Consider the following 10,848-nt stretch of genomic DNA (forward strand, 5'->3'; position numbering starts at 1 on the left):
CCGCCTCTCTGACCCCTCCGCAGGGGGGGTCAGTGACCTCCGACCCTGTATACACCCGCCTCTCTCTGCAGGGGGGTCAGTGACCTCTGGCCCTGTATACACCCGCCTCTCTGACCTCTCTCTCTCTCTCTCCGCAGGGGGGTCCGTGACCTCTGGCCCTGTATACACCCGCCTCTCTGACCCCTCTCTCTCTCCGCAGGGGGGTCCGTGACCTCTGGCCCTGTATACACCCGCCTCTCTGACCCCTCTCTCTCCCTCTCTCCCCGCAGGGGGGTCAGTGACCTCCGGCCTGGCTATCTACGACACCATGCAGTATATACTAAACCCCATCTGTACGTGGTGCGTGGGGCAGGCTGCCAGTATGGGGTCCCTGCTCCTGGCCGCCGGCTCCAGCGGGATGAGGCACTCCCTGCCCAACGCCCGCATCATGATACACCAGCCCTCGGGGGGCGCCAGGGTAAGAGGGGGGAGAATGGGGGGAGGGGGAGCCAGGGTAAGAGGGGGGAGAATGGGGGGAGGGGGGCCAGGGTAAGAGGGGGGGTGCGGGGAGAATGGGAGAGTGGGCGATGAGACACTCCCTGCCCAATGCCCGCATCATGATACACCAACCCTCGGGGGGCGCCAGGGTAAGAGGGGGGAGAATGATGGGAGGGGGGCCAGGGTAAGAGGGGGGAGCAGGGAGAATGGGGGGAGTGGGGAGAATGGGGGAGGGGGGCAAGAGGAATGTGCAGGGGGTAGGGGGGCCAGGGTAAGAGGGGGGGTGCAGGCAGAATGCGGGAGGGGGCGATGAGACACTCCCTGCCCAATGCCCGCATCATGATACCCAGCCCTCGGGGGGGGGGGGAGGGGTCAGGGTAAGAGGGGGGAGCGGGGAGAATGAAAGCCAGGGTAAGAGGGGGTGCAGGGAGAATGGGGGGGGCCAGGGTAAGAGGGGGGGTGCGGGGAGAGGGGCAGGGTGAGGGGAAGTGCTGGGAGAATGGAGGAGGGTGGTGCGGGGAGAATGGGGGGGGGTGAGACACTCCCTGCCCAAACGCCTGCATCATGATACACAACCCCTAGGTGGGGGGGGGGCAGGTAAGAAGAGGGGGGGGTGTTGAGAATGTGGGGGGGTGGGAGTGAGGGGGAAGAGGGGTGTGAAGGAGGCATTGATCTGTACGAGTGTGTGTATATGTAGGGTCAGGCCACAGACATCGCCATCCAGGCCGAGGAGATCCTGAAGCTGAAGAAACAAATTAACCAGATTTACGCCAAACACACGCGCCAGCCGCTGTCTTTAATTGGTGAGTCGTCGTCGTCGTCGTCGTCGTCGTCGTCGTCGTCGTCGTCCCCCACACATACACTCTGACCCATAGAAACACAGCTCAGCCCCGTTATAACGCGGTGCTCGGGGTCCAGATAATGACACCGCGTTATAAGCGGATCGCGTTGGAAATAATGTACAATTTGTATGCGTCGTACAATAAAGTATTGTGAAAGCGTAGAAATAATATCAATAAAGCCAGAATATCACCGCGAGTTTATTGTACCAAGGTACGCAGGAGAGAGAGAGAGAGAACTCAAAATGAGATTTCTCCTCCCTCCCCCCTTAATCACATAATGGTTGACATCACATTTTTATACATTTCTAATGAGTAATACGCCCCTTACGGGGGCTGCCTTAGAGACAACGAAACAATATGGTGACTTATAAAAAAAATTTAAAAAAACGTACTTATGCTGAAATATATGGTTCGCGAGCTAGCTAACCTTTACCCTACAATTCAGGCCTGCACAACTTCCAGTCCTCGAGGGCCGCAAACAGGCCAGGTTTTCGGGATATCCCTACTTCAGCACAGCTGGCTCAATTAGTGGCTCAGTATGACTGAGCCACTAAATCGAACCAGCTGCGCTGAAGTAGAGAGAGCCGGAAAACCTGGCCTGTTTGCGGCCCTCGAGGACTGGAAGTTGTGCAGGCCTGCTTACATATTTCCCCGGAATTTGGGGCCTAGCTGGCCTCCTGATTAGGGAGCGAGCCTTTCTCAGCCATTTTGTTTGCAGCTGTAAGATAAGAGATTCGGGCCTACGTCACTCATCCCACATACTACACGGATGAGTTTGTTAGAAAACTGAGAATGCAATTGTTTCCAGACCGAAGGAATTATACGAGGGGTTGGTCTGTGCCAGGAGCGATGCTCCTGCAGCCTCACCCTCGCAACTTTCATACACACACACAAACAACTGCCATACACACGCATACAAGCAAACACACAAAATGGCTGCCGAGACCAAAATGGTGGTGGTGACAGTCTGCTTTCATGTAGCCTGAGCCACACCCCGTACCTCCAATCTTCACAGTATTTAAGACACCAACAATCGTGTGGTGAAGTATTCAGAAATACGAAAATTGGGGGGCGCCACCCTGGCATCGCGCTATAAGCGGATCCGCGTTGTAGCGGGGTTGAGCTGTATATATTAAGGTGACCCGTGTAGATATCCATAGCACGCACAAGTCTATACTTGTGACACGCAAAGCAATGTTGTACACGCGTGACTCTCTCCTCCCCCCCCCCTCCCCCCGCAGAGTCCGTGATGGAGCGGGACCGTTACATGAGCCCGACGGAAGCTCAGGAATTCGGGATCCTGGATAAGGTGCTCGTGCACCCGCCCCAGGACGGAGAGGATGAGCCGGAGCTAGTGAGGATGCCCGAGCCCCCCGCCTCCGAACCCTAACCGGAGAGGAACCTGGCTGCGGAACGCGTGTCGTTTCTCGGGGGACCTACCTCGCTGCTTGCTCCACCCCCCCCCAACCAGCACTGCAGGGGTTAAACTGCCCTTGGTCACCTGTATTAACCCCCTCCACAGCCATACAAATCAGTGCATTAACCCATTCAAATAAATGCTGTATATATTTAATTATTTGGGACGTTTCCCTGCCTGGTTTTTATTTGTAAGGTTATCGCCTCGAAACGCGCGGGAGACCGTTTTAATGTTTGGGCCTGGGAGGGCGTTTCCGTGGGTGTTTTTGTAGACGCGGGAATCAGCAAGGCATCGTATGGGGTGATGAAGATGGGGTAACGGGGCTGCCCTATAATTTAAATGTTACCCGGGGCTCATTTTTCCCCGTCCTGCTTCGATTTATTAACCCAAGCGGCGCCTCGTTTGTTTCGTTCTTGTAACATATGCAGCCCCTTTTTGATTTACGTTTTTTTTTTTTTTTCAAACAATTTTATTAGGCATTCAGGTAAACATACAGTGGTATTGTGCGAAAAAGCCTAACATTTTCAATTCCACAATTTTTGGGGGGGGAAAACAGATAGACAACCGCCGTTGTCAGTAGAAAAAGGGAGGAAAGCCTTCGGAGAAGGAAGGCAGAGAGGGGGGGGGGGGACTGGGAAGGTGAGGGGGGGGTAGAGAGGGGGGGGGGAAGGGGGACCCATCTGACTGTTTAGGGGTATGAACTTTAGGGCAGTGTTCGAGCGCCTATGGTGGGGTGATCGGTCTCTGGTGCGCTGGAATTGGCTGTCTGGCCCGATTGTTGGAGATCCATGGATCCCAGATGTCCTCGTATGCCGGCATTTTTTGTCTAACGATGGCGGTGAGCCGTTCCATGACCATCACCTCGTCGACTCTTTTTCTGATCGTTCCCAGTGCCGGCGTAGTAGTTTGAAAATGACTTAAAAGGGGTACTACCAACTAACCCCAAGCTCACTAGTAGGAGAAGTCGAAATGTAAAATATTTTATATTTATAAAAAAATTTAAAAGACATCCTAGTGAGAAGTCATTTTCAACTAAACAGAGGAATACATGGCTAGACCAAAAACCCAAAGGATCGTATCCCTGCGGGAGGTGCAAAGCATGCAAATTCGTGCCCAAAACTACTGAGTTTTCAGACTCCTACAATAAGCAGATATTTAAGATAAATGAATACATCAACTGCACAACAGAGGGGGTCATTTACCTAATTATTTGTTCCTGCGGTAAACTCACTCTGGCCCTGTATACACCCGCCTCTCTGATCCCTCTCTCTCTCCGCAGGGGGGTCGGTGACCTCCGGCCCTGTATCCCCCCCGCCTCTCTGACCCCTCTCCCTCCCCGCAGGGGGGTCAGTGACCTCTGGCCCTGTATCCCCCCGCCTCTCTGACCCCCCTCCCTCCCCGCAGGGGGGTCAGTGACCTTCGGCCCTGTATACACCCGGCTCTCTGACCCCTCTCTCTCTCCCCGCAGGGGGGTCAGTGACCTCCAGTCCTGTATCCCCCCGCCTCTCTGACCCCTCTCTCTCTCCCCGCAGGGGGGTCAGTGACCTCCAGTCCTGTATCCCCCCGCCTCTCTGACCCCTCTCTCTCTCTCTCTCCCCGCAGGGGGTCAGTGACCTCTGGCCCTGTATCCCCCCGCCTCTCTGACCCCTCTCCCTCCCTCCCCGCAGGGGGTCAGTGACCTCTGGCCCTGTATCCCCCCGCCTCTCTGACCCCTCTCTCTCCCTCCCTCCCCGCAGGGGGGTCAGTGACCTCCGGCCTGGCTATCTACGACACCATGCAGTATATACTGAACCCCATCTGTACGTGGTGCGTGGGGCAGGCCGCCAGTATGGGGTCCCTGCTCCTGGCCGCCGGCTCCAGCGGGATGAGGCACTCCCTGCCCAACGCCCGCATCATGATACACCAGCCCTCGGGGGGCGCCAGGGTAAGAGGGGGCAGCGGAGAGAATTGGGGGAGGGGGGCCAGGGTAAGAGGGGGGGAGCGGGGAGAATGGGGGAGGGGGGCCAGGGTAAGAGGGGGGAGAATGGGGGAGGGGGGCCAGGGTAAGAGGGGGGAGCGGGGAGAATGGGGGAGGGGGGACAGGGTAAGGGGGGAGCGGGGAGAATGGGGGGAAGGGGGCCAGGGTAAGAGGGGGGAGCGATGGGGGATGGGGGGCCAGGGTAAGAGGGGGGAGCGGGGAGAATGGGGGATGGGGGGCCAGGGTAAGAGGGGGGAGCGGGGAGAATGGGGGAGGGGGGCCAGGGTAAGAGGGGGGGAGCGAGGAGAATGGGGGAGGGCAGCCAGGCTAAGCGGGAGGGTGTGGGGAGAATGGGGGGGGCAGGGTAAGAGGGGGGATGCGGGGACAATGGGGGACAGGGCGATGAGACACTCCTTGCCAAATGCCTGCATTATTATACACCAACCCTTGGGGGGGGTGGAGGGCAGGGTAAGAAGAGGAGGGGTGTGCGTTGAGAATGTGGGGGGAGGGTGGAGGGAGAATGGGGGGGGGATGGGACTGAGGGGAAGAGGGGTGTGATGGAGGCATTGATCTGTACGTGTGTGTGTATATGTAGGGTCAGGCCACAGACATCGCCATCCAGGCCGAGGAGATCCTGAAGCTGAAGAAACAAATTAACCAGATTTACGCCAAACACACGCGCCAGCCGCTGTCCTTAATTGGTGAGTCGTCGTCGTCGTCGTCGTCGTCGTCGTCCCCCACACATACACTCTGACCCATAGAAACACAGCTCAGCCCCGTTATAACGCGGTGCTCGGGGTCCAGATAATGACACCGCGTTATAAGCGGATCGCGTTGGAAATAATGTACAATTTGTATGCGTCGTACAATAAAGTACTGTGAAAGCGTAGAAATAATATCAATAAAGTCAGAATATCAACCGCGAGTTTATTGTACCAAGGTACGCAGGACAGAGAGAGAACTCAAAATGAGATTTCTCCTCCCTCCCCCTTAATCACATAATGCCTGACATCCCATTTTTATACATTTCTAATGAGTAATACGCCCCTTACGGGGGCTGCCTTAGAGACAACGAAACAATATCTTGACTTATAAATTTTTTTTAAAAAAACGTACTTATGCTAAAACATATGCTTCGCAAGCTAGCTAACCTCTACCCTACAATTCAGGCCTGCACAACTTCCAGTCCTCGAGGACCGCAAACAGGGCAGGTTTTCGGGATATCCCTACTTCAGCACAGCTGGCTCAATTAGTGGCTCAGTATGACTGAGCCACTAAATCGAACCAGCTGCGCTGAAGTAGAGAGAGCCGGAAAACCTGGCCTGTTTGCGGCCCTCGAGGACTGGAAGTTGTGCAGGCCTGCTTACATATTTCCCCGGAATTTGGGGCCTAGCTGGCCTCCTGATTAGGGAGCGAGCCTTTCTCAGCCATGTTGTATGCAGCTATAAGATAAGAGATTCGGGCCTACGTCACTCATCCCACATACTACACGGATGAGTTTGTTAGAAAACTGAGAATGCAATTGTTTCCAGACCGAAGGAATTATACGAGGGGTTGGTCTTTGCCAGGAGCGATGCTCCTGCAGCCTCACCCTCGCAACTTTCACACAAACACAAACAACTGCCATACACACGCATACAAGCAAACACACAAAATGGCTGCTGAGACCAAAATGGTGGTGGTGACAGTCTGCTTTCATATAGCCTGAGCCACACCCCGTATCTCCAATCTTCACAGTATTTAAGACACCAACAATCGTGTGGTGAAGTATTCAGACATACGAAAATTGGCGGGCGCCACCCTGGCATCGCGCTATAAGCGGATCCGCGTTGTAGCGGGGTTGAGCTGTATATATTAAGGTGACCCGTGTAGATATCCATAGCACGCACAAGTCTATACTTGTGACACGCAAAGCAATGTTGTACACGCGTGACTCTCTCCTCCCCCCCCCCTCCCCCCGCAGAGTCCGTGATGGAGCGGGACCGTTACATGAGCCCGACGGAAGCTCAGGAATTCGGGATCCTGGACAAGGTGCTCGTGCACCCGCCCCAGGACGGAGAGGATGAGCCGGAGCTAGTGAGGAAGCCCGAGCCCCCCGCCTCCGAACCCTAACCGGAGAGGAACCTGGCTGCGGAACGCGTGTCGTTTCTCGGGGGACCTACCTCGCTGCTTGCTCCACCCCCCCCCCCAACCAGCACTGCAGGGGTTAAACTGCCCTTGGTCACCTGTATTAACCCCCTCCACAGCCATACAAATCAGTGCATTAACCCCTTCAAATAAATGCTGTATATATTTAATTATTCGGGACGTTTCCCTGCCTGGTTTTTATTTGAAAGGTTATCGCCTCGAAACGCGCGGGAGACCGTTTTAATGTTTGGGGCTGGGAGGGCGTTTCCGTGGGTGTTTTTGTAGACGCGGGAATCAGCAAGGCATCGTGTGGGGTGATGAAGATGGGGTAACGGGGCTGCCCTATAATTTAAATGTTACCCGGGGCTCATTTTTTCCCCGTCCTGCTTCGATTTATTAACCCAAGCGGCGCCTCGTTTGTTTCGTTCTTGTAACATATGCAGCCCCTTTTTTTTATTTACGTTTTATCGACAACTAATTACCTAAGCTGCCGGTCGGTTGGTTTCCCCCCCTATCCCGTGAGCGATCGGCAAAGATCCGGCTTCACGTTTAAAATGGCCGCCTTTCCCGTTTCGATCAATCCTTCCGTCGGTGTAACGCGGCAGCTGCCGTGTATCCTGATATCACGGAAGGTAACACTTTGTCTATTGCGGCAGCTTGCAGCTCTTAACTGCTGGGAACACTGGCAACGAAATGATCACGAGCAGAAAAGTGCGGCAAAGATTTTGCACTGCTGGGGAGGTGGGGGCGAAATCTTGCTATAGAAATCAAAGGATGCTCAGTATATTAAAACGCTCCCCCCTCCCCACCCCTCTCCTGCCATCGCACTAACGTATAACGTAGATTTGACAAACTCCCGTCTCCTCTGAAACACCCCAACGCAAAAAAATATATATATATATTCACTTTCCTATCCGGTGGAGACTGTATAGAAGTGGTCACTCTGCCCGTGTTAAATGAACACGTTGCGCTTTTTCTGCACCCCTGCGGAAATTCCTGCCTGGCGGGCGTCGCGGTTGACCCATCGATTTGGACCTAGTAGTTTTTCCGAATTTGTAAAGAAAAGAAAACCTTTTTTATTTGGCGGCGAGGGTGGGAAGGTTTTTCGAAATCCGGTTAGGTAAAAGATGGGTGAGGGCCCACCGTGCCGGGGCGCGGATTGGGCCGTGGAAATGGGAACGTTTCGACCGTTGATTCGTGTTGCTAATAAAAGGATGACGTAGAAATGACGCAGTTCGAACATTTTACTTAAACTAGTGAAAGTTCTAAAAGAGGAAAGTGAACAAGACGCATGCGTGTCTCTGCGCGTGCGTCTCGCTCTGTGTGATCATCAACTACGTTCTTGAGTACCGAGGAAAACGTGACTCAATGTTCTTTGTCTTTTTGAGATTTCCAAATCATATGTAGCCAGGTTCCCACCCTTGGCCCCTTACTTTGCTGCGGGAGGGGGTACTGCTGCACTAGGGCACGTGCGGGTGCCAGCGGCGCGGCGGGAGGACCCGCTTGGAGAGATGGAGGTTGTTGCCGGAGCTCATCGCCATGTTAGTCTTGCCGCGCATGCGCAGAAGCAGTTGCGCAGAGTGCAGAGGTTGCGTGGCCATTTGGGGGAAAAGGTGTGCATGCGCAGTACCCTTACAGTAGCGGTGGCCATGTTGTGTGTTGCTCCGCAAGGGGAACTGGATCTCCCAGGATCCGCTGGGGCAGCCCAATCACGTGGCGTGGCTCAGCCAATAGGGCTGCGGGATTCACGGTGAGGAGAGATCAGGCCAGATTACCCCTTCAGGTCCAAGATAGGCCCCACTCACCTAATAGATTGTGGCTGCTTCTGGGAAAGGCCCCCAGATAGGGCCATTTCCCCAGTAACCTGATTAGTAATAAGCATCAGCGACGACGCCGTGCGGTTACTCGTGGTCTGGGACTATTGCTAGTCGGCCGCACCGGGTACTGGAGTACCCGACAGGTACCACAACAAAGTGCGCCAACGGTTCACGGGTAGCACTACCCCTACACACTTTTTGGTGGGCCCTGACATCAGGGGGAAAGGGACATCAGGGTATTGGTGCCAAGTACCCTTAGCACTGTGGGGACACTCCTTTGGCGTATTGAGGTTGGGGGTGCTGTGTATATACTGTGTGGTACAGGTAGTCGTTACGTGTGTTCAGTAACACATTATTACATACTCGGTGTGATTTGTTAGTATTGGTTCCTGTGCGGGGGTCACCCCACTGCCTTGGGATCCCTCACAGGTGGAGGCGCTGCGCCAAGGCGGAGCATGGACACCCCAGGCTCCCAGTGGCGGAGGCTCAGGCCTTCTGGTAGCCAGACCGGTAACAGCAGTATCCGTAGCCCCTTTAGTCAGGGGGGAAAGAGGGCTACACATCCTTAATGAGTTTTTTTTTTTTTTTTAATTCTGTCTAAATAGGCACCTCCTGGGTTATTCTATAGGCACCTCCTGGGTTATTCTATAGGCACCTCCTGGGTTATTCTATAGGCAGCTCCTGGGTTATTCTATAGGCACCTCCTGGGTTATTCTATAGGCACCTCCTGGGTTATTCTATAGAAACATATCAAGTAATTCCAAGTCATTTAATGAGTTTGACAAAAATGCCCTCAATGTGTTTTTAACACTCACAGGCACTATTTGTTAATTGCTGGGCTGGTGGGGAGCATGTCAGTCCCACGTAGGGGCAAAGTGACCTAATGACAGGGACGTGTGTAATGGGTTAAAGGGTCAGTCCCATGTAGGAGCAAAGTGACCTAATGACAGGGGCGTGTGTAATGGGTTAAAGGGTCAGTCCCACGTAGGGGCAAAGTGACCTAATGACAGGGACGTGTGTAACGGGTTAAAGGGTCAGTCCCACGTAGGGGCAAAGTGACCTAATGACAGGGATGTGTTTAATGGGTTAAAGGGTCAGTCCCACGTAGGGGCAAAGTGACCTAATGACAGGGACGTGTGTAATGGGTTAAAGGGTCTGTCCCACATAGGGGCAAAGTGACCTAATGACAGGGACGTGTGTAATGGGTTAAAGGGTCTGTCCCACGTAGGGGCAAAGTGACCTAATGACAGGGACGTGTGTAATGGGTTAAAGGGTCTGTCCCACATAGGGGCAAAGTGACCTAATGACAGGGACGTGTGTAATGGGTTAAGGGTCAGTCCCACGTAGGGGCAAAGTGACCTAATGACAGGGACGTGTTTAATGGGTTAAAGGGTCAGTCCCACGTAGGGGCAAAGTGACCTAATGACAGGGACGTGTGTAATGGGTTAAAGGGTCAGTCCCACGTAGGGGCAAAGTGACCTAATGACAGGGACGTGTGTAACGGGTTAAAGGGTCAGTCCCACATAGGGGCAAAGTGACCTAATGACGGGGACGTGTGTAATGGGTTAAAGGGTCAGTCCCATGTAGGGACAAAGTGACCTAATGACAGGGACGTGTGTAACGGGTTAAAGGGTCAGTCCCACCTAGGGGCAAATCGACCTAATGACAGGGGCGTGTGTAATGGGTTAAAGGGTCAGTCCCACGTAGGGGCAAAGTGACCTAATGACAGGGACGTGTTTAATGGGTTAAAGGGTCAGTCCCACGTAGGGGCAAAGTGACCTAATGACAGGGACGTGTTAATGTAGCCGGCTTATTTTGATTAAGAAGTCCTTTCTGCCTGGGGAGGTTTGATGTGAACAAATATTTATTTATACAAAAAAAAAGTGACTTTATGTCAATATCAAAAATCAGGTGTTCAGATGTCACGATGCCGAAAAATTATTCTTTCTAAAGTGTCACGTGTGCTTATTAAATCATACAACCCCTCCCCCCCCCCCAAAAAACAATAATGGGTAAATCGACAAACATTGCCACTGTTTCAGGGGTTAACGCAGGGGCCCTCAAGGTCCCCCCCCCCCCCCAACAGGTTGGGTGTCAAGGATATCCCTGCTTCAGCACAGGCGGCTCAATCGCAGACTGCGCTGATGCAGGGATATCCTTAAAAAACATCCAACCTGTGGGCGACTCGCAGTTAACGAACGGGCAATCCTA

At 53.7% G+C, this 10,848-nt stretch overlaps 2 protein-coding genes across 3 annotated transcripts; both read left to right on the plus strand.

Moving 5' to 3' along the window:
* Positions 1-242: 242 nt before the first annotated feature.
* On the plus strand, positions 243-2,897 carry LOC142483602 (ATP-dependent Clp protease proteolytic subunit, mitochondrial-like). Of its 2 annotated transcripts, none has more exons than XM_075583613.1 (3): positions 243-457; positions 1,175-1,280; positions 2,561-2,897. In XM_075583613.1, the coding sequence occupies exons 1-3, from the start codon at positions 308-310 to the stop codon at positions 2,707-2,709; spliced, it is 405 nt and encodes a 134-aa protein (XP_075439728.1). In that variant the 5' UTR covers positions 243-307; the 3' UTR covers positions 2,710-2,897. The 2 variants fall into 2 exon arrangements, with proteins under 2 accessions (XP_075439728.1, XP_075439729.1); XM_075583614.1 differs by lacking the exon at positions 243-457 and adding an exon at positions 572-626.
* Positions 2,898-4,477: 1,580 nt separating this feature from the next.
* On the plus strand, positions 4,478-6,995 carry LOC142483603 (ATP-dependent Clp protease proteolytic subunit, mitochondrial-like). Its single transcript, XM_075583615.1, has 3 exons — positions 4,478-4,660; positions 5,289-5,394; positions 6,657-6,995. Exons 1-3 carry the CDS (start codon positions 4,511-4,513, stop codon positions 6,803-6,805), a joined length of 405 nt encoding a protein of 134 aa, XP_075439730.1. The 5' UTR covers positions 4,478-4,510; the 3' UTR covers positions 6,806-6,995.
* The last annotated feature ends 3,853 nt before the right edge of the window (positions 6,996-10,848 follow it).

The sequence above is a fragment of the Ascaphus truei genome, unplaced genomic scaffold, assembly GCF_040206685.1.
Source record: "Ascaphus truei isolate aAscTru1 unplaced genomic scaffold, aAscTru1.hap1 HAP1_SCAFFOLD_3417, whole genome shotgun sequence".
Classification (NCBI taxonomy): domain Eukaryota; kingdom Metazoa; phylum Chordata; class Amphibia; order Anura; family Ascaphidae; genus Ascaphus; species Ascaphus truei.

Bases quoted from the DNA above. Each gene is read 5' to 3' on its own strand.
- LOC142483602 (XM_075583613.1), top strand. From the start codon at position 308: ATGCAGTATATACTAAACCCCATCTGTACGTGGTGCGTGGGGCAGGCT. The intron at 458-1,174 runs GTAAGAGGGGGG...GTGTATATGTAG, and splicing joins AGCCCTCGGGGGGCGCCAGG to GGTCAGGCCACAGACATCGC. The intron at 1,281-2,560 runs GTGAGTCGTCGT...CTCCCCCCGCAG, and splicing joins CCAGCCGCTGTCTTTAATTG to AGTCCGTGATGGAGCGGGAC.
- LOC142483603 (XM_075583615.1), top strand. From the start codon at position 4,511: ATGCAGTATATACTGAACCCCATCTGTACGTGGTGCGTGGGGCAGGCC. The intron at 4,661-5,288 runs GTAAGAGGGGGC...GTGTATATGTAG, and splicing joins AGCCCTCGGGGGGCGCCAGG to GGTCAGGCCACAGACATCGC. The intron at 5,395-6,656 runs GTGAGTCGTCGT...CTCCCCCCGCAG, and splicing joins CCAGCCGCTGTCCTTAATTG to AGTCCGTGATGGAGCGGGAC.